Genomic DNA, 19907 nt, shown 5'->3' on the forward strand with positions numbered 1-19907 from the left:
ACTTGCAGCTGCTGGAATGGCCTTGATTAAGTGCGTGGACTCTTATCTGGGAGAACCGGGTTTGAATTCAGGGGGAGGTGTTTGTGAGTTTCCTACATTGTGCAGGGGGTTGGACTAGATGACCCTGGAGGTTCCTTCCAACTCTATGATTCTATGATTCCCCACTCCTCCACTGGCAGCTGCTGGGATGGGCTTGGGTCAGCCATAGCTATCGCAGGAGTTGTCCTTAAAAGGGCAGCTTCCTTCAGAGCTCTCAGCCCCACCCACCTCACAGGGTGTCTGTTGTGGGTGGGGGGAACGTAAAGGAGATTGAGAGCCTCTCTGAGATGCTGAGATTCGGAGTGGAGGGCAGGATATAAATCTAATACCAATATCATTATCATTCATCTTCTGGGCAGGAAAGGCAAGAGAAATAGCTGATCTGCACAAATGTCCCAGGCAACGGCAGGCAGTCTCAGGGGTCGCAGGGCTGCCTCCTGATGCCTGAGAGGCTGAACAGAGCCCTCCCAACAGCTCCTCCACCCCACCCCGCCCCCCATTCACCTGCAGCAGCTGTGGGTTTTCTTGGCCCAGCTGCTGGAGCAGAGCCGGGAGCAGAGCGGGGTTCTGCTGGATCACTTGCCGCATGTTCTGGAACTGGGGCTGGTCTCGTAGGAATTCCAGCGGGTTCTCTCCTGCAGGGCCCAGGAGACGTTCAGAGTCATGCATTCGGGAGCAGTCGGAATTATCCTGCACCCCCCACCCCATTCATAGCAGCACGTTGGGGACGGGGAGGGAGCGCAGAGGGGGATGAGGAAGGGAAGGCCTTCTCCCAAATTGTTCAGCTCTTCACGATTGCCAAAACATAATCCCCCCTCCCTTTGCAGCCAAAGCCTCCCCCCGGGGAACCCCTGCATGGCAGGGAGGGACAGGCGACCGCCCACCTTCTGGTGTGGACTGCTCTTCGGGCTGGCTCTCCTGGAGGGGGGCGCTCTCTGGTTCCGGGCTGCCTGGGATTCCCTGCAATGTCAAGAGATGAAGTGTTACACCAGGGGCGGCCACACTTGCTTAATGTAAGAGCCACACAGAATGAACATCAGACGTTTGAGAGCGGAGGGAGGGAGGGAGGGAGGGAGGGAGGGAGGGAGGGAGGAAGGAAGGAAGGAAGGAAGGAAGGAAGGAAGGAAGGAAGGAAGGAAGGAAGGAAGGAAGGAAGGAAGGAAGGAAGGAAGGAAGGAAGGAAGGAAGGAAGGAAGGAAGGAAGGAAGGAAGGAAGGAAGGAAGGAAAATAGATGGTGGAGGGAGAGAAAGGTGGAAAGAAAGCAACTTTAACTTTAAATGTATTCTCCAAATCACTGGCTGGCTTGGAGAAGTGATTTAGAGAGACAAATGCCTTCTCAGTGGGGACTTTGAAAGCCACACAATATGTGTGAAAGAGCCATGTGTGGCTCTTGAACCACAATTTGACCACCTCTGAGTTAGTGGATCCATTTTGAGAGAGCCAGTTTGGTGTAGTGGTGAAGTGTGCGGACTCTTATCTGGGAGAACCGGGTTTGCTTCCCCACTCCTCCACTTGCACCTGCTGGAATGGCCTTGGGTTAGCCATAGCTCTGGCAGAGGTTGTCCTTGAAAGGGCAGCTGCTGGGAGAGCTCTCTCAGCCGCACCCACCTCACAGGGTGTCTGTTGTGGGGGAAGAAGGGAAAGGAGATTGTTAGCCGCTCTGAGACTCTTCAGAGTGGAGGGTGGGATATAAATCCAATATCATCATCATTTCTGTTTGGGGCACTTGTCAAAATTCCCCTTCCAACACACATTTTGACCAGGAGATATTTGCCACACACTCATAGAATCATAGAGTTGGAAGGGACTTCCAGGGTCATCTAGTCTAACCTCCTACACAATGCAGGAAACTCACAAAGACCTCCCCCTAAATTCACAGGATCTTCATTGCTGTCAGGTGGCCATCTAGCCTCTGTTGAAAAACCTCTAAGGAATTAGAGCCCACCACCTCCCAAGAAGGAAGCCTGTTCCACTGAGGAACATATGAACGTATGAAGCTGCCTTATAGTGAATCAGACCCCTGGTCCATCAAAGTCAGTCTTGTCTTCTCAGACTGGCAGCGGCTCTTGGTCCATCAAAGTCAGTATTGTCTTCTCAGACTGGCAGCGGCTCTCCAGGGTCTCAAGCTGAGGTTTTTCACACCTATTTGCCTGGACCCTTTTTTGGAGATGCCAGGGATCGAACCTGGGACCTTCTGCTTCCCAAGCAGATGCTCTACCACTGAGCCACCGTTCCTCCCCATTTCTGCACTCACTAGGAACCGCTCTAATGGTCAGGAAGTTCTTCCTAATGTTGAGCTGGACACTCTTTTGATTTAATTTCAACCCACTGGTTCTGGTCCTACCTTCCGGGGCCACAGAAAACAATTCCACCCCATCCTCTAGATGACAGCCCTTCGAGTACTTGAAGATGGTGATCCTATCACCTCTTCCTCTCCAGGCTAAACGTCCCCAGCTCCTTCAACCTTTCCTCATAGGACTTGGTCTCCAGACCCCTCACCATCTTCATCGCCCTCCTCTGGACTTGTTCCAGCTTGTCTATATCCTTCTTAAAATATGGTGCCCAAAATTGAACACGATACTCCAGGGGAGGTCTTACCAGAGCAGAGTAAAGCGATACCATCACATCACGTGATCTGGACACTCTACTTCTGTTGCTACAGCCCAAAATTGCATTTGCCTCTTTAGCCACCGCATCACACTGTATGATCCACTAAGACCCTTAGATCCTTTTCGCACAGACAAGTCTCCCCATCCTATAACCTTATAAATCAGCCTGGGTGCTGGGAGGAATTGCTTGAGGAGGGGGGAAGGAAGTGAGTGCAGAAATCTGTCAGGACAAATAATCATAGAGCCACAGAATCGTAGTGTTGGAAGGGACCTCCAAGGTCATCTAGTCCAACCTCCTGAACATTGCAGGAACCTCACAAGTACCTTCCCACATGCGCACACACCCCACCAACCCTTGCCCCATGCTCAGAAGATGGCAAAAAGAAAAAAACTCTCCAGGATCTCTGGCCAAAACCGGTGACGATGATGGATAGCAGAAGATGGATGGATGACGGATAGATAGTAGACAGACAGACAGGTAGACACAAACACACAGACAGACACACACGACAAAATGAGGAACCGGTTGTTTCCCCCTCTCCCACTGTCTCCTGCCTCCCTTTCCTGAAAGCCCCCAAACATTTTATTTATTTATCATTTATTACGTTAGATTTATATTCCGCCCATTCTGCGAAGACTCAAGGCAGCCAACGACATAAAATAAACAGAGGCAACGTTAGTAAACAGTATTAAAACCGTAACAGTAAAACAATCAAACAGGATCACGGTGGTGCTGCTACGTCTATTATACGTGGATCTTCTGGGGCCACCCTCTCTCCAAGGCGGTCGAATCCTAGGCGGCTGATATTAATACAAAATAAGTCCTGGTGGGGTGGCAGCCCTCTCCCATTTAGGTATCAGAACAATTCAGTCTTACAGGCCCTGCAGAACTGAGATAAGTCCCGCAGGGCTTCTGGGAGGTTGTTCCAGATTATTGGGGCTGCCACCGAGAAGGCTCTGGCTCTGGTGGAATTTAGCTTAGCTGGTGCTTGCACAGGGGACCTTTCCTTTCCTTTCAGCCACATGGCGCAGAGTTTTAAAGCTGCAGTGCTGCAGTCCTAAGCTCTGCTCATGACCTGAGTTCGATTCCTGGCGGTAGCTGGGTTTTCAGGTCGCTGGCTCGAGGTTGACTCAGCCTTCCATCCTTCTGAGGTTGGTCAAATGAGTCCCCAGCTTGCTGGGGGGAAAGTGGAGATGACAATGGCAAAACACTCCGTAAAAAGTCTGCCGTGAAAAAGCTGTGAAAGCAACGTCACCCCAGAGTTGGAAACGAATGGTGCTTGCACAGGGGACCTTTCCTTTCCACCCAGGGACAACCAGAAGATTTTGAGAACTTGATCGAAATGCTCTCTGGGAAACATGTGGGGCCAGGTGGTCCCGCACCCATCGGCTGACTTGCTTTCCTCTGCCCCACCCCCGTATTCAGCTTTTCCTCCTTCCCTCCCCCCGGCAGCCTCTCCCAAGGAAGAGTCTGGCCCAGTTATGTTTGTGCCAGCCGGACTGCAGGGATGGATTCAGCTGTGTAGTGGGGAAACCTGCAAAGATCTGGGGGAAACACCTTCCTTTCCCTTGGGTCCCCCTTCGCATGCCGTTCCTTTCCTTCTGGCAGCCCTGAGAGCCTCAGCTTTCCCCTCCTTTCTCCCCTTCCCACTCCCCAGCCAACCTACCTTTTATTGGCCCCCCTCTTCTTCAGCTAGATCTATTATTTATTTACTTCGTTTATACCCCACCCCCCACTTTCTCCCCACGGAGTCCCCCAAAGCCACTTACATCATTTCCTCTCCTTGGCATTATAAAGCAGGAAAACCTTGGGGGAAACCAGCAGGAGGAACGGAAGACAGGAACCAGAGTTCCGCCACCCACAAAAGCAGCTCTCCCTTGGAAAAGGAGAAAGATCTACAAGCGAACAGGACGCGCGTGGACGGCCTCCTCACCGTTAGCAAGTACTCCACAGCCCGGTGAGGGTTGTTGTAGCTGGCCCGGAGCGCTGCCACCACCCGTTCTCGCTCGTAGCCCATCGACATGATTTCGGCCAGCATCGTCTCATACTCCGAGCCAGTGACTGGAAGCAGAAGCGGAAGACGGCTTAGCATTAAGCAAAGAACTCCCAGCTGCTGGAACTACCTGGGCCTCGCACACAGGAAGGGAGGGAAGGAGGGCCCTGCTTCTTACGAGGCCCCTTGCTGCACCAACAGGTGCAGAATTTGGAAGGCTGGTACCTTGGATAGGGTTGCCAGCTCTGGGTTGGGAAATATCTGGAGATTTGGGGGGTGGAGCCTGGAGACAGAGGGTTTTGAGGCAGGGGAAGGACCTCAGTAGGGTACAATGTCATTGAGTCCACCCTCCAAAGCAGCCCTTTTCTCCAGGGAAACTGCAGAACTCCGTAGCCTGGAGAACAGTTATGATAGCGACAGATCTCCAGGTGCCACCAGGAGGCTGGCAACGCTAACTGTGGGACTGGAACGTTTATGTTGGCATCAGTCCCCTCCCCCCCAGTTCAATACCTGTACTGGACCCCAATCTTTAGGGGCCACCAACAGCCCCTAAAGCAGAACCCGTCCAGCTCGCAAGTACCTCCCACTTCAAGGGTGGGTCTACATCAGAGGTGGCCAAACTGTGGCTCTCAAAGCCCCCACTGCCCTGCTGGCCAGCTTGCAGAAGGCAGTCATCTCTTTAAATCACTCATCCAAGCCAAGCCAGCTGGTGGCTTGAAGAATGTATTTTAAGTTAAAGTTGCTTTCTTTCCATCTCCCCTTCCCTCCCCAACCTATTTTCCTTCCTTCTTCCTTCCCGTCAAGCATCTGACATTCATGTCTCGCGGCTCTCAAACATCTGACATTTATTCTACGTGGCTCGTCTGTTAAGCGAGTTTGGCCACTCCCGCTCTACATCTTCACACCCTTAGGAGATCACAACGTCCCAAGGGACCCAGAATCTGGCCCTCAACCTCCTTTCCCTCTCTCCAGAGCTGGAGACTGGGCAGTTAGGACTCTGGGGTTCTAGCCGCTAGACTTCTTTTGGAAATGGGGCAACACCACCACCACCCCCAGTTCAAGCGTCCGATCCTGCTCCTTCTGCAGCGCAGCCTCCCAAAGCACAAGCCGGCTCAGTGCAAGCACACTGCCCCAACTATGCCTCGGCCCTAAGACAGAAAATGTAGCAACAGCAGAGACCGGGGCAGAAAGAAAACCCCAAGAATGGCATCGGCTTTAGCTGCCATCTTCGGCTGTTCCTTTTAAAGTCCAGGCCTACCACACAGAACCCACTGAATTTATCCTACCCGTCTATCTTTCTCCTTCTATCTCTCTCCCCCCACACCTGTACATTGCTGCATTCAAAACCCTAAAACAAACGAGAGCGACATCTTTGCGATAAACAGCCCATCTGCAAGTCCCAAGGTGGAAACCAGCAATCCACCGCACGCTAGATGGGTCTCTATCAAATAGCAAACAAATTGCTATGAAACTTGGAACAAACGCCTCTCCAGGACTGAACAGGGATATTGGTTTTTTAATCTCATTACATATGCTAAACCCACTCTCAGCGAGAACAGCTATACATCCACAGTATTCCAGTGTATTTCTCTTTTATAATAGTGTATCAGAATAATGTTTTATATTGACACACTCAAATATGGGATATTGGCTATTTATCTCATTACATACACTTAACCCATTTTCATTTTATGCATTCTTGTTTTCTAATGGCAGACTAGAATGATGTTTATAATGTATAGATTGATGCTGATAAGTGGATTGGGTGGACTACAACTAGGATATACAGGTCCTTTTGTGATTCACCTAGATTTGCAGAAACACCATTTGGCAGGGGAACGTTATTACCTTTTATGGCTGTCCAGACCAAATGGCCAAGCCACACTGGTTTATGTGACCACATGATCAGTCATACCCTCTTGATTTTGCAGACCACAATATTGGGTTATGGTCTACATCAGTTATGCCCACTTAATCAACAAACTGCATGTATTTCAGCCCACAATACCTGATCCCAGCTGGCTCCTTTCCTGGAGCACGACGACCTAGCAACGGTGATTCATGCTACGGTCACCTCGAAGTTGGACTACTGTAATGCCCTCTACATGGGACTGCCCTTGTGCCGAACTCGGAAACTGCAGTTAGTGCAGAATGCTGCCGCCCGGCTGCTATTAGGGCTCCCTAGATGGGAGCACGTTCGGCCGGGGCTTCGGGATCTGCACTGGCTGCCAATAATATTCCGAGTCCAGTACAAGGTGCTGGTCATTACCTTTAAAGCCCTATATGGCCTAGGACCTGCCTACCTTAGGGACCGTCTCTCCCCACACGTTCCCCAGAGAGTACTAAGATCGGGTTCGCAAAATCTGCTAGTAATCCCCGGGCCAAAGGAGGCCCGTCTGAAATCCACCAGGGATCGGGCCTTCTCGGTAACGGCGCCTTACTGGTGGAACCAGCTGCCGGAAGAGGTAAGGGCCCTGCGGGACCTAGGGCAGTTCCGCAGGGCCTGCAAGACAGTCCTCTTCCGGCTGGCCTACAACAACTAACTGACACTGAGAATCTTTGGATGGAGCTAGAATGCATTTGATAGACCGCTGCTTTTTTATGTTTTACGTTTTACTAAATTATTGTTTTAACTGTTGTTATTTAACTGTTTTTAAGCCAAACCTATGTAAGTTTTATATGTTGTAAGCCGCCCTGAGCCACCTCAGTGGGAAGGGCGGGATATAAATTAAAATATAAATAAATAAATAACTCCCCTCGTCTGATGAAGTGTGCTTAGAAAGCACACGAAAGCTGACATTCTGAATAAAAATTGGTTGGTCTTAAAGGTGCCCTTGACTCCTGCTTTGTTCCACTGCTTCAGACCAACACAGCTGCCCCCTTGGATCTAAACAGCAGAGTGGTGTTTTGACCAGCAGCAGCCACTAGAGGGCGGCAGCACCTCCAAATGAACCCTGGGGCACGGGGGGGGGGGAGCCCTTTGAGGAGAGATTGGCAGCGGGCGGGGAGGGGGGGAGACACCCTAAAGTTACCCATGCCAAAGCGGAGGAGGGGGGGAAGAGTGGCCCACTGCACTGTGTGCTCTTCAGGGCGGCCTGCGAAGGAAAAAGGAGCTCACCTACCTAAGGTGGAGGCTGCATCATCTTCACGTCCCATGCTACCTGAAGAGGGAACAGAGCTGCGAATTTAAGAGAGAGAAATAGTAGCTGGGTACTTCCAGATCGATGGCCGAGAAAACTGAAAGAGCCGCTCATTCCCCCTTCGCCCTCGCAGTTCACCCACGAGGAGACTGCTCTCAGCACAGCCCCGCTGAGGGAGGGGGGGATTGAAACAGGGGGATTCCAGGTACTAAACTGGGAGGCAGCTGTGGACCCCAGAGGACAAACGCCACCCCCCTCCCCCAAAAATGTGTGCTCTGCACCTCACTGTAAAGGTAAGGCAGTCCCCTTGGCAAGCATCAGTCGTTTCCGACTCTGCTTTCACGTTTTAACGGCAGACTTTTTACGGGGTGGTTTGCCCTTGCCTTCCCCAGTCATCTACAATTTCCCCCCAGCAAGCTGGGGACTCATTTGACCGACCTCGGAAGGATGGAAGGCTGAGTCAACCTCAAGCCGGCTACCTGAACCAGCTTCCGCCGGGATCAAACTCAGGTCGTGAGCAGAGAGCTCGGACTGCAGTGCTGCATTTTTACCACTCAAGCCCAAAAAACACCCCTGGTTGTACCAGAAGGGACCTTCGCAGACCCTGCTGTTCTGTCCAGAGCAAGGGCAGAAGTGAGACCTTCCTTCCGGGGAGCGGGCAGGGGGGGGGGGCTTGCTTCAGCAGAAGCCTAAACCAATCCCTCAATAGAGGGCGACTCTTCTGCTCCTTTCCAGTCCCCGGGTGCAAGGATTCTGCTGCAAGGGTTACCACTGGAGGACCTACCCAGGCCACTGTGGATTAGCCACCGAGATGGGAGACTCCACCTGCGTCCCAGCAGAGGCTTCCAGGTCTCCTTGTTCCGCTGCCCCGAAACTACTCACAGTGCCAGATTTCCAGAACTGGCTGCCCAGAGCTAAATCGCCTCCCTCCGTCTGACGGTGCCAAAACCACCTGCAAGCGACAGAGAGCTGCTGAGCGGCGGGACAAGCCAGACTCACTTACCCAACTGTGGGTTCCAGGGGGGGCGCGGTCACGGGCTCTTCGGCAGGGGGCTCCTCGCTTACAGGAGCCGTAGCTACTGCGGGCACCACAGCTGGCGCGGAGGACGGTGTGGACTCTGAGGTGGGCGCTGCGTCACTAGAGGAGGAAACAGGAGTTCCGGAGCCACTTTTGTTCTGAAAGGAAAACCCGAAGGAGCCTCAGGAAGGAATCAGAAAGGTATCAACCGTTCTCTAAAGGTATCAACTTCCGATGCAACCTTGGGTGTATAAGGTAAAGGTAGTCCCCTGTGCAAGCACCAGTCGTTTCCGACTCTGGGGGGACGTTGCTTTCACAACGTTTTCACAGCAGACCTTTTTACGGGGTGGTTTGCCATTGCCTTCCCCAGTCATCTACACTTCCCCCCCAGCAAGCCAGGGACTCATTTTACCAACCTCGGAAGGATGGAAGAAGAAGAAATTGGATTTATATCCCGCCCTCCACTCCGAAGAGTCTCAGAGCGGCTCACACTCTTCTTTCCCTCCCCCCCCGACAACAGACACCCTGTGAGGTGGGTGGGGCTGAGAGGGCTCTCCCAGCAGCTGCTCTTTCAAGGACAACATTTGCCAGAGCAATGGCTGACCCAAGGCCATTCCAGCAGCTGCAAGTGGAGGAGGGGGGAATCAAACTCGGTTCTCTCAGATAAGAGTCCGCGCACTTACACTACACCAAACTGGCTCTCTCAAACTGGAAGGCTGAGTCAATCTCAAGCCGGCTACCTGAAACTAGCTTCTGCCGGAGATCGAACTCAGGTCGTGAGCGGCTAGCCAGCAGTGTCCTGGCCCCACTGATGGACCTCTTGATGGCACCTGGGTTTTTTTGGCCTCTGTGTGACACAGAGTGTTGGACTGGATGGGCCGCTGGCCTGATCCAACATGGCTTCTCTTATGTGACACAGTGTTGGACTGGAGGGGCCACTGGCCTGATCCAACATGGCTTCTCTTCTGTTCTTATGTGACACAGAGTGTTGGACTGGAGGGGCCATTGGCCTGATCCAACATGGCTTCTCTTATGTCTTGGGCAGTGATGCTCTGTATTCTTGGTGTTAAGGGGGGGGCACAGTGAGAGGGCTTCTAGTGTCTTGGCCCCATGGGTGGACCTCTTGATGGCACCTGGGTTTTTTTGGCCACTCTGTGTGACAGAGTGTTAGATTGGATGGGCTATTAGCCTGACTCAACATGGCTTCTCTTATGTTCTTATAACTGGGGCAATGATGCTCTGTATTCTTGGTGTTTGGGAGGGGGCACAGTGGGAGGGCTTCTAGTGTCCCGGCCCCACTGGTGGAACTCTTGATGGCACCTGGGTTTTTTTGGCCACTGTATGACACAGAGTGTTGGACTGGATGGGCCACCAGCCTGATCCAACATGGCTTCTCTTATGTCTGGGGCAACAGATTCTCTGTCTTCTTGGTGCTTGGGGGGGGGGGGGTAACAGTGGGAGGGCTTCTAGTGTCCTGGCCCCACTGCTGGACCTCCTGATAGCCCCTGGGTTTTTTGGCCACTGTGTGACACGGATTGGATGGGCCATTGGCCTGATCCAACATGGCTTCTCTGATGTTTTTAAGAAGAGAACATAAGAGGAGCCTGGCTTTCTGCAAGATGTGCAAAACTGAACTGCTCAAGAGGGCTTTTCCACGCAGACAACAGACCTGCACTGTACAAAATGGTCTGCAAACTCAATTTATCCAAGCATTAAGGGCTGTGGTCTATACTGCTGCACGTAGCTTATTGTAAGTAAGATCCTATTATGCGATTTCTGAACCGTTTTATGAGTCCTGTGGATACTTCTGCTACGCTTCAGCTCTTTCTGGCAGTCCCAGAGTCCTACTGTGCTGGTTACTGAACATCCCATATTCTGTGTGTGTGTGCTGGCTCATGCTGGGTAATCCACCGTGAATCCCTGCGAGAAAGGTGGCTATAAATAACGTCACTAAATAAAGACGTAAATTTAATATTGAGCGGCTTGTAGAAAACCAAGGCAGAACTATTTTTAAATCTTATAAATATATGGAAAATATGTGTTAACTACTGCTACATTCCCAGCCGCTGGATAACGGACTTTCAATGTGCTTTAGCAATTCTTTGCAGATAGATTTCCCTGCGCGTAACAGGAAAACCCAATTGTTAAAGTGCCTTGAAAGTGCATTATCATGTACAAGAATGTAAAAAAAAACTTGGCAGCCTTTATACGACTGGTTGAAAATAGTGTGACAATTCAGGAATCAGACATGAGTTGTGTAGTTGTACTAGAGTACGATTAAAAGAACAATGATGAACAAACGGAATTGATGGCAAAAGGTGATGTAAATAGACGACAGGAAGAACAAAATACTAACTATAAGGAAAATAACAAATTTGAAACAATTGTACAGTAGGAAAAAGGGGAGTGATGGAAATAAAGGAAAGTTGGAGTATAAGAAAGCTGGAATATGGAATAGGAGTAAGGATGGAATGTGTTGTAAATGAACTCGTTATATCCTCCTACTCCAGTTTATATTGTTATTTCTTTTTCTTTGTCTTTTTTCTTTGATTTTTATGCTATTAATAAAATATAAAAAAAATTCCCCCCCCCCCCAAAAGTGCATTATCAATGTGCATGAAATCAGCCTGTGTTAGGAACAACACATCTGACATGTTACTAAAACAGGAACTCAAATGTCGGCTTGGTAAGGAAGCTAAGTGTGCCACTTCCCCGCCCCCCCCCCCCCATTTCTACCCTTTTTTCCAGGAAACAAAAAGCACAGCTTTCAAATGTCTGGATTTTTTTCTTCCTCTGGCCATCAGAAAGTCCCACAGACCGCCCCCCCCGCGTCACGCCACCCGCTGCAAGGGGAGGCAGTCAGAGCAGCTTTCCTGTGAAGAGAAATGCCCAGCCGTACCTTGGTAACCATCACCACCACAAAATTCTTCTCGTCGATCTTGTACTCCTTGATGGGGACGTCGTCGCTCAGGATCTTGCCAGCGTAAATGAGCTTCTGCCCCGCCACGGGGAAAGCATCTTTGCCCTTCTCGGCCTCAATCTTCTCCTTTAGAACTCGCACCTGCGGATTGAGACCAAAACCATCTCCACCGACTCGCTTTAAGGCTGAAGGTTTCAGGGCAAACCTTTCTGCTCCCATCAGCACTCAGAAGCATGGGGCTGGAGAGCCACAGGCCTTCAGCAGTGCATCAGCTCAGGGGGATGATGGAGCAGAGCTGGGGCTCCCCACAAACGTTTAGGACGGCAGATCTTTGGCTCCTCTCTGCCCGCTGACATCCACACCAAAGGCTCATTCGCCCACTCTCCCTTTTACTCCTAGAAGCCCCAAGAAACGAGGGCAGGAGTCCCCAACCTTTTGGAGCCCATGGGCACCTCGGGAGTTCTGACACAGCCACCACAGGAGGTGGAGCCAACCACAAAATGGCTGACACAGGAGGTGGAGCCACACACACACAGAAAGTCTCAATGCAGGGGACAAGAAGAATAATTTTTAAGATGCACCAGAAAAGAGGAGGGGGGGAGAGAGGAAGAGAGAGAGAATATAAAACCAACATTATGCTGGCAGCATGTGCTGAAACGATACTATTTTAATTTACACAACCAAACAGATAGAACCCTGGAGTTGGAAGGGACCTCCCAGGGTCGTCTAATCCAACCCCCTGCACAATGCAGGAAACTCACAGATACTGCCCCATAGATTCACAGATCCCTAATACTAATCAGCAGTAGCCCCACCTGGCCACACCCACTCTCTCAAGACTGTCAGTGGGCCAATGGTGCCTTCAAACTGAGGCCTCCCTAGGAGAAACATTTCTGCAGTCCTACATAGATGGTCATCATCTAGAAAAACAAGCAGAGATTGTGCTGCACTGGCAGGTTGTTGAACTGGCAGGTTGTTCCATGTTAAGAAAATGGATTATATATTGAAATTAAGCCTTCGGTCTCTCCTCAGATGGACTCTTAAGGCAAGACAAATGACCGAGGGGAGCTGCGGCGCTTGTAACAAACAGAGCGGAAATCAAGCCTTGAATTTAAGAACAAAAACCTTCAGGTGCAGGGAACACGAGCCAGTCTTCCCAACGCGCTGGTGATTTTGGAATTATTTATTTGAAGCTTGGAAGGAATCTGAGGTCAAACTGATAATGGGAAGTTACTGCCCTCTAAAGCGCACAACTTGATATCATGGCGAGCAAAGCCCAGCAGGCATCTGGATCCACATGGCTATTTTGTCCCTTCTGAATACAATTCCACAAAAACAAGACCGCACTATGCCCAAGTTTCAGGAGCAGTCTAGACCTCTGTCCTGGTTAAAAGCAGTTTGCTGAAGGTGGGGAAAGAATTTGGGCTGCATCAGTCTCTCAGCATGAGTAAGTAATTAACAGTGCCATCCTAAACCGAGTCATTCCCTTCTAAATCCATGGGCTTAGAATGGCATAACTGTCTCGAATTAGATCCAGATGGGTAGCTGTGCTGATCTGAAGCAGCAGAGCAAAGTCTGAGTCCATGGGCACCTTTAAGATCAACCAAGTTTTTGACATATTTATTTGCTTCACTGTTTTTCCTGGGAATTAAACTCCATCAACGGTAAGCTGAGCTCGTTACTCCTGTCTGAATTTGTCCAAAACATTTCCATTATGTCGTGTGCTAACTCGCTGTTCAACTTCTGCCTTATATGTACAGAGGGGGTAAATTCCATTTCATTATATCTGAGGAAGTGTGCGTGCACACAAAAGCTGAACAAAACTGAACTCAAACTTTGTTCCTCTGTCTAGATTTGTACTGGGAAAGCCACAAACTTAGGAGTCCATGTTTCAGCCATGAAATTCACTGGGCAATTATGGGAGTTCTCAGCTTGAACGACCTCAGAGGGTTGTTGTGAAGAGAAATCAGAGGACAACATCCATGGCAAAGCAGCTTATATGGGGACAATCCGCACACCGACAACCACAGTGCAGGCTGCCCAGGCAGACCTTAGGGCCAGTCCACCCTGAAGGTACTGCCATTTGATGCTGCCCACACAGAAAGCAACAGTCTAGAAGCCTGTCTCTTTTTAAGCCCTGAGAGTTCTTGAGCACAGCCCGCCCTCCATTTAGTGACTGACTGGAAAGTTCACAGGATATTGTGTACTGACAACTCAGTACCTCGATACACTGAACTAACGCATGCATCCATACATCTTGGAATAGAACAGTGATAGCAAGTGCGAACAAGTCACAGAAACATAGAGCTGGAAGGCACCTCAAGGGTCATCTAATCCAATCCTGCACAATGCTGGAAATTTACAGAATACCTCCCTCACTACTCAAGCAGAGATTGCGCTGCGCTGGCAGGTTGTTCCATGTTAAGAAGATGGATTACATACTGAAATTAAGCCTTCAGTCTCTCCTCAGATTGACTCTTAAGGCAAGACAAACGACTGAGAGAGCCAGTTTGGTGTAGTGTGCAGACTCTTATCTGGGAGAACCGGGTTTGATTCCCCACTCCTCCACTTGCACCTGCTGGAATGGCCTCGGGTCAGCCATAGCTCTGGCAGAGGTTGTCCTTGAAAGGGCAGCTGCTGGGAGAGCCCTCTCGGCCCCACCCACCTCACAAGGTGTCTGTTGTGGGGGAGGAAGGTAAAGGAGATTGTGAGCCGCTCTGAGACTCTTCGGACTGCAGGGCGGGATATAAATCCAATATCTTCTTCTTCTACTCCCCCTCTAGGCCCAGAAGAAGGCAAAAGTCTTATGAGGAAGCCAGAAATCAGGCTCACCCAATACTATGCACCCAAAATACAAGCCTCATGTGAGAAAGTTCCCTCTAAGCTGCAAAGGTTTGTGAGCAAAAATTTTACTTTGTGAGCTACTGATATTAAAGTTGTGAGCTCCTGCTTAAATTATTGTGCTCTGGGGCCATTTTTCCCGAGCTAAGACAAAAATGAGTGAGCCGGACGCTAAAAATCTGTGCGCCAGCTCACGCCAACTCAGCTTAGAGGGAACACTGGCAATGACAAAGCTGACACAATTTGAAATGACAAAGTCATGCCAGGAGTCCTTTGTAGTACTATAAACAGATCTGAAGACTAAAATAAATAAATAAATGAGGCAAAGGATGGACTTTTGTGACTCATTCCAGCTGTTATCTGAAGAAGTGAGCAATGGCTCCCGGAAGCTGCTCCCCTGAGGCCACAAATTGTGTTAGTCTTTGCAGTGCTCCTGGACTCTGGCTCTTTCCTACTGCTACAGACAGACTCCTGCAGTGACCCATCTTGATTGATAGAAACAAGTTTGCTACTTGAACCAAGACAGAATATTACAAACAAGCTGTTTGCGTAAAACTTCAGAGTTTAGCCCTTTGCAGTCTGACCTAAGCAAGGGTGGAAATATTTTCTTTGCTCAAAGAAAAGTGCAAGTTTCCCAAGTCAGCCCGGCCTCTGACCCACAGGAGGTTGGGACGAGAAACAAAACAACAACCAGATGATGCACTCTTCAGAGCACTCCTCCCTTCGCGTGGTTATACGGGAAACTCTCTCTCTCTCTCGGCTTGACTTCGCGAACGAAGATTTAAGAAAGGTGCAGTAGTCCACGTCTGCTGCAGGCTCGCTGGTGGCTGATAAAACCAATGCGGGACAGGCAGGTCCAGCCACAGTGGCTGCAGGGAAAAGTCTGATTTAGGGTTGGTGCTGTAGCAGTGCGATTCTTCCTCAGTCGGGAAACAAAGGGTTACAAATTGCTGTGATCCTCATCGTGAACTTCCTGGCCCTCCACACACACACCCCTCTTTAGTCGCAATCTGCTACAGCGTCTCAAATGCAGCTCTTTCAAGCATTCACTAAGACATGAGGATATTTGATAACAAGCTTTTGGCATCATTTCCTTAGAACAAACTAGAGAAATCTACCCAAAGCTGCAGCCTAAAAGGTCAGACAGTTCAGTGGTTTCTGCTATCCTATAAGCAACATGGGCGATAACTTCATTTTAACTGGAAATTAGCAATGGAAGGGGGAAACGGTGCTGTGCCGTAAGCAACTGCAGGCTGAATCTGTCCCGGGAACTGCAGGAGCACACCAACAGACAGAAAAGTACCACAGCCCCAACCAGCGTTTCCTCTGAGTTAGTGTGAGCTGGCTCACACTTTTTGCCCACACATTTTTGACTTAGCTCAGGAAGGATGGCCCCAGAGCACAATAATTTATGCAGCAGCTCACAACTTTAATGCCAGAAGCTCTGGAAGTTGCATTTTTGCTCACAGGACTCCACAGCTTAGAGGGAGTATTGCTGCCATGCTAAACCAGGACCAATGCTGGAGCAGTCAGGAATGAAGGACAAGGTGTACGACACGCAGGTGTACAAACAATGCACACTGCAGAAAGAAAGAATGGGCATGGAGATGGGCAGGAGGGCGATGGGGCTGGGTAAGTGCACAAGGCTCACTGCACGTTTACAGGGGAGACAAGGACTCAAAGTACATCCTCCTCAGCCTTGGCTGCTAAACTGACTGCCAACTCAGCCTTGGGCAACGCCTGAAGATCTGAGGGTCCATTGCCTGCAGAGAAGATAATTGGGGGGAGGGATGTCCCCTAGAACCTGCAATTATACTTCAAGCTGTGCCCTTGGAAGCAATGTTCCCTCTAAGCCAGGGGTGGCCAACGGTAGCTCTCCAGATGTTTTTTGCCTACAACTCCCATCAGCCCCAGCCAGCACGGCCAAGAGGGAACACTGCTTGGAACGGGTCACTTTCTAGACCCGGAGGTGGCCAGACTTGCTTAATGTAAGAGCCACATAGAATAAACGTCAGATGTTTAAGAGCCACAAGATATGAATTTCAGATGTTTGACAGCCTCAGCATATGAACATCAGAAGTTGGAGAGCTGCAAGACGGACGGAAGGAAGGAAGGACGGAAGGAGGGAGGAAAAAAAGCAACTTTAACTTTAAATGCATTCTCCAAGCCACCAATTTTCTTGGCTTGAAGAGATTTAAAGAGACAAATATCTTCTCCAAGCAGGCCTATAAGGCAGTGGGGGCTTCAAGAGCCACACAATATATGTCCAAGAGTCACATGTGGCTCCTGAGCCACTGTTTAGCCACCCCTGTTCTAGAAGGAGAAGTGACCTTTGTGGGGTGAAGTTTAGTCCCCATTCTGAGAGTTCTCCAGAGCCCCACCTGGGAGGTTGGCAACCTGAGCCTGGCAAATCAACTGGTAGCCCCGCACCCGTGGGGTGGGGGCTCCTGCCCGCCCCCAAGTGACGGCAATGCCCTTATTTCCCGCTCCCCCCCCTGTAAAAGTGGGTGACAGGAGAGGAGCCTGGCGGAGGGGGGGGGGAGGCTCCAGCCAGCGCATGGGGGAGGGGAGGAGCTGGCCACAGGAGTCTCTCCTAGGGTTGCCAAGTCCAATTCAAGAAATATCTGGGAACTTTGGGGGTTGAGCCAGGAACAAGGTTGCGACAAGCATCATTGAACTCCAAAGGGAGTTCTGGCCATCACACTTAAAGGGACCTCACACCTTTTCAATGCCTTCCCTCCGTTGGAAACAATGGAGCCCCCTTCTTTGGGGGCTCATAGAATGGGGCCCCCTGACCCAATCTTTTTGAAACTTGGAGGGTATTTTGGGGAGAGAAGCTGAATGCTACGCTCCAGATCTGGTGCCTCTGCCTCAAAACGCAGCCCCCCCCCCCCGCCCCAGATACATGCACACCAATTCTCCATTACACCCTATGGGGATTGACCTCCATAGGGCGCAATGGCGTGCCCAGCAGACATTCCCCCCTCCCGCCTTCTGACGAGCCTAGAGCAGGGCGAGGGCCTCCAGCCCGGGGATCCCCTGCCGCCCCCTGGGGATTGGCACCCGCAGCCTCCCCGGGCCTGAGGGGGGGGCGGGGCGGCTCCCCTCACCGTCTCGTGGGGCTCCATGCGGATCTTGAAGGTCTGCTGCTGCAGCGTCTTCAGGGTGACGGTCACCGCCATGGCGGCTCCCTCCTTCCTCCCAACGGACTCGGCGGCGGCGGCAAGGGGGGGCCCACAACAACATGCAACTTCACGCCGCCGCCATGTTAACCCCCCTCGTCACTTCCGGCCCCGGCCGGGTCCGCCCCACGTGACGGGGGAATGCCTCAGAGCCCGCGGCCCAGAGCGGCCCGTCCCACTTCCGGTTTGACCCGCGGGGAGGCGGGGGCGGAGGTCAAAGCGCCGGAAGCACAGCAGGCGGCCGCAGGGGGAGGGGCTACCCCACTGGGGACTGTCAATCACAAGCTCCCCGCCTGGGGGGACGCTTGCCAACCTCCAGGCGGGGTCTACACTGAGGTTGCCAGTTCCAGGTTGGGAGATTCCTGGAGAGTAGGGCAGGGGGTAGGGTTGCCAATCCCCAGGTAGGGGCAGGGGATCCCCCGGTATGGAGGCCTCCCCCTGCTTCAGGGTAATCAGAAAGCAGAGGAAGGGGAAGGGAAATGTCTGCTGGGCACTCCATTAGTCCCTATGGAGACCGATTCCCATAGGGTAGAATGGGGAATTGAACTGCAGGCATCTGAGGCTCTGGGAGGGGGTGCTGTTTTTTGAGGTAGAAGCACCAAATTTGCAGCATAGAGTCTGGTGCCTCTCCTCAAAACACCCTCCACGTTTCAAAAAGATTGGACCAGGGAGCCCAATTCTGTGAGCCCCCAAAGGTGCCTCCATCCTCCATTATTTCCAGTGGAGGGAAGGCAGTCCCTTTAAATGTGAGGGCCAGAACTCCCCTTGGGAGTGCAATTATGCCAGTCACAAACTTTCTCCTGGCTCCACCCCCAAAGTCCCCAGATATTTCTTGGACTTCGCAACCCTGGGCGGGGGTGGAAAGGCCAAGGATGCCAGATGTTGGAAAATATTTGGAGACTTTGGGGGTGGGGCCAGGAGGGCGGGGCTTGGGGAGGGGCCTCAGCAGGGAGCCATGCCTCAGAGCCCACCCTTCCAAGCAGCCATTTTCTCCAGGAGAGCCGATCTCTGCCAGCTGGAGATCAGCTGTAAAAACAGATCTCCAGGCCCAACCTGGAAGCTGGCAACCCTTGGCAGGACTGCACAGCCAGCTAGCTATAAACACAACCTTTCTCTAAAGCAACCACTTTCTCCAGAACTGATCTTTGCCAGCTGGATGTCTCCAGGCCCCACCTGGAGCCTGGCAACCCTACCTGGAGTCTTTGGGGGTGGATCTGGGAGAGGATGGGGTTTGGAGAGGGGCCTCAGCAGGGTCCAATGCCGTAGAGCAGGGGTGGCCAACGGTAGCTCTCCAGATGTTTGCCTACAACACCCATCAGCCCCAGCCATTGGCCATGCTGGCTGGGGCTGATGGGAGTTGTAGGCAAAAAAAAAATCTGGAGAGCTACTGTTGGCCACCCCTGCCTTAGAGCCCACAATTAAAAGTTAAAATATGCTTAAAATGTTAGCACTTGTTGGTATTGAAGGCGAGTTCTTTCTCTCTCTCTCCTGGGATCCAGGGAACTGGGCAAAGGAAGCTCTGGCTCTTCCCTTCCCCCAGGAGGAAGGAAAAGAGAGGCTTGGCTCAGTAGCTCTGATGTGCGATTGAGAGAGCCTAGAAAAACAAGTTTTGCCTTCCCCCCCCCAAGGGAGGAGCCTCAGCCAATAGAAGAGAGGCTTGGCTCAGTAGCTCTGCTGTGAGACTGAGAGAGCCTGGCAAAGCAAGCTCTGACTCCCTCCCCTAGGGAGGAGCCTCAGCCAATGAAGAAAACAGGTTTTGCTCGGTAGCTACTGTTATACAGAAGGAAGCGAGAGAGGGAGAAGGAAGCAGAGGACAGCCAGTTGCTCAGGGCCTGATAGGAGCCCTCCGGGGGCCCGATTTGGCTCCTGGCTTTGGAGTTTGACACCCCTGGCTTAGAAGTATTGCTCTGGAGCATTTTTAAGCCTTACACTTCACCATAGGCTTCACCTACCTCATTCTTCTGGAACAGACATGTCTTTAAAAACAGGTTGCTTACCTGTAACTGATGATCTTCGAGTGGTCATCTGCGCATTCATCACGAGGGTGTGATGCACAGAGACCATGAAGATCTAAAAAGAAAATTGTAACTGCATCTGAAGCAAAAGCTTCTACCTTGAATAAAACTTTGTTGGCCCTAAGATGATGATGATGATATTATCGGA

General features: G+C 51.2%; 1 protein-coding gene across 2 annotated transcripts in view; it reads right to left on the minus strand.

Annotated features, from left to right (window-relative positions):
* Positions 1-17867, minus strand: part of RAD23A (RAD23 homolog A, nucleotide excision repair protein) — a 30277-nt gene extending 12410 nt beyond the window's left edge. The window contains exons 1-7 of one of the 2 annotated variants that reach the window (XM_060252708.1): positions 17673-17867; positions 11701-11862; positions 8787-8959; positions 7766-7821; positions 4584-4711; positions 924-999; positions 544-674 (exon numbers count right to left, since the gene is read on the minus strand). In XM_060252708.1, coding sequence (XP_060108691.1) covers positions 544-674; positions 924-999; positions 4584-4711; positions 7766-7821; positions 8787-8959; positions 11701-11862; positions 17673-17744 — 798 coding nt within the window. In that variant the 5' untranslated portion in view covers positions 17745-17867. The remainder of the gene's footprint in view (positions 1-543; positions 675-923; positions 1000-4583; positions 4712-7765; positions 7822-8786; positions 8960-11700; positions 11863-17672) is intronic. The other variant, XM_060252709.1, reaches the window with a different exon arrangement.
* Positions 17868-19907: the final 2040 nt, after the last annotated feature.

This window comes from Heteronotia binoei, chromosome 13 (assembly GCF_032191835.1).
Source record: "Heteronotia binoei isolate CCM8104 ecotype False Entrance Well chromosome 13, APGP_CSIRO_Hbin_v1, whole genome shotgun sequence".
Lineage (NCBI taxonomy): Eukaryota > Metazoa > Chordata > Lepidosauria > Squamata > Gekkonidae > Heteronotia > Heteronotia binoei.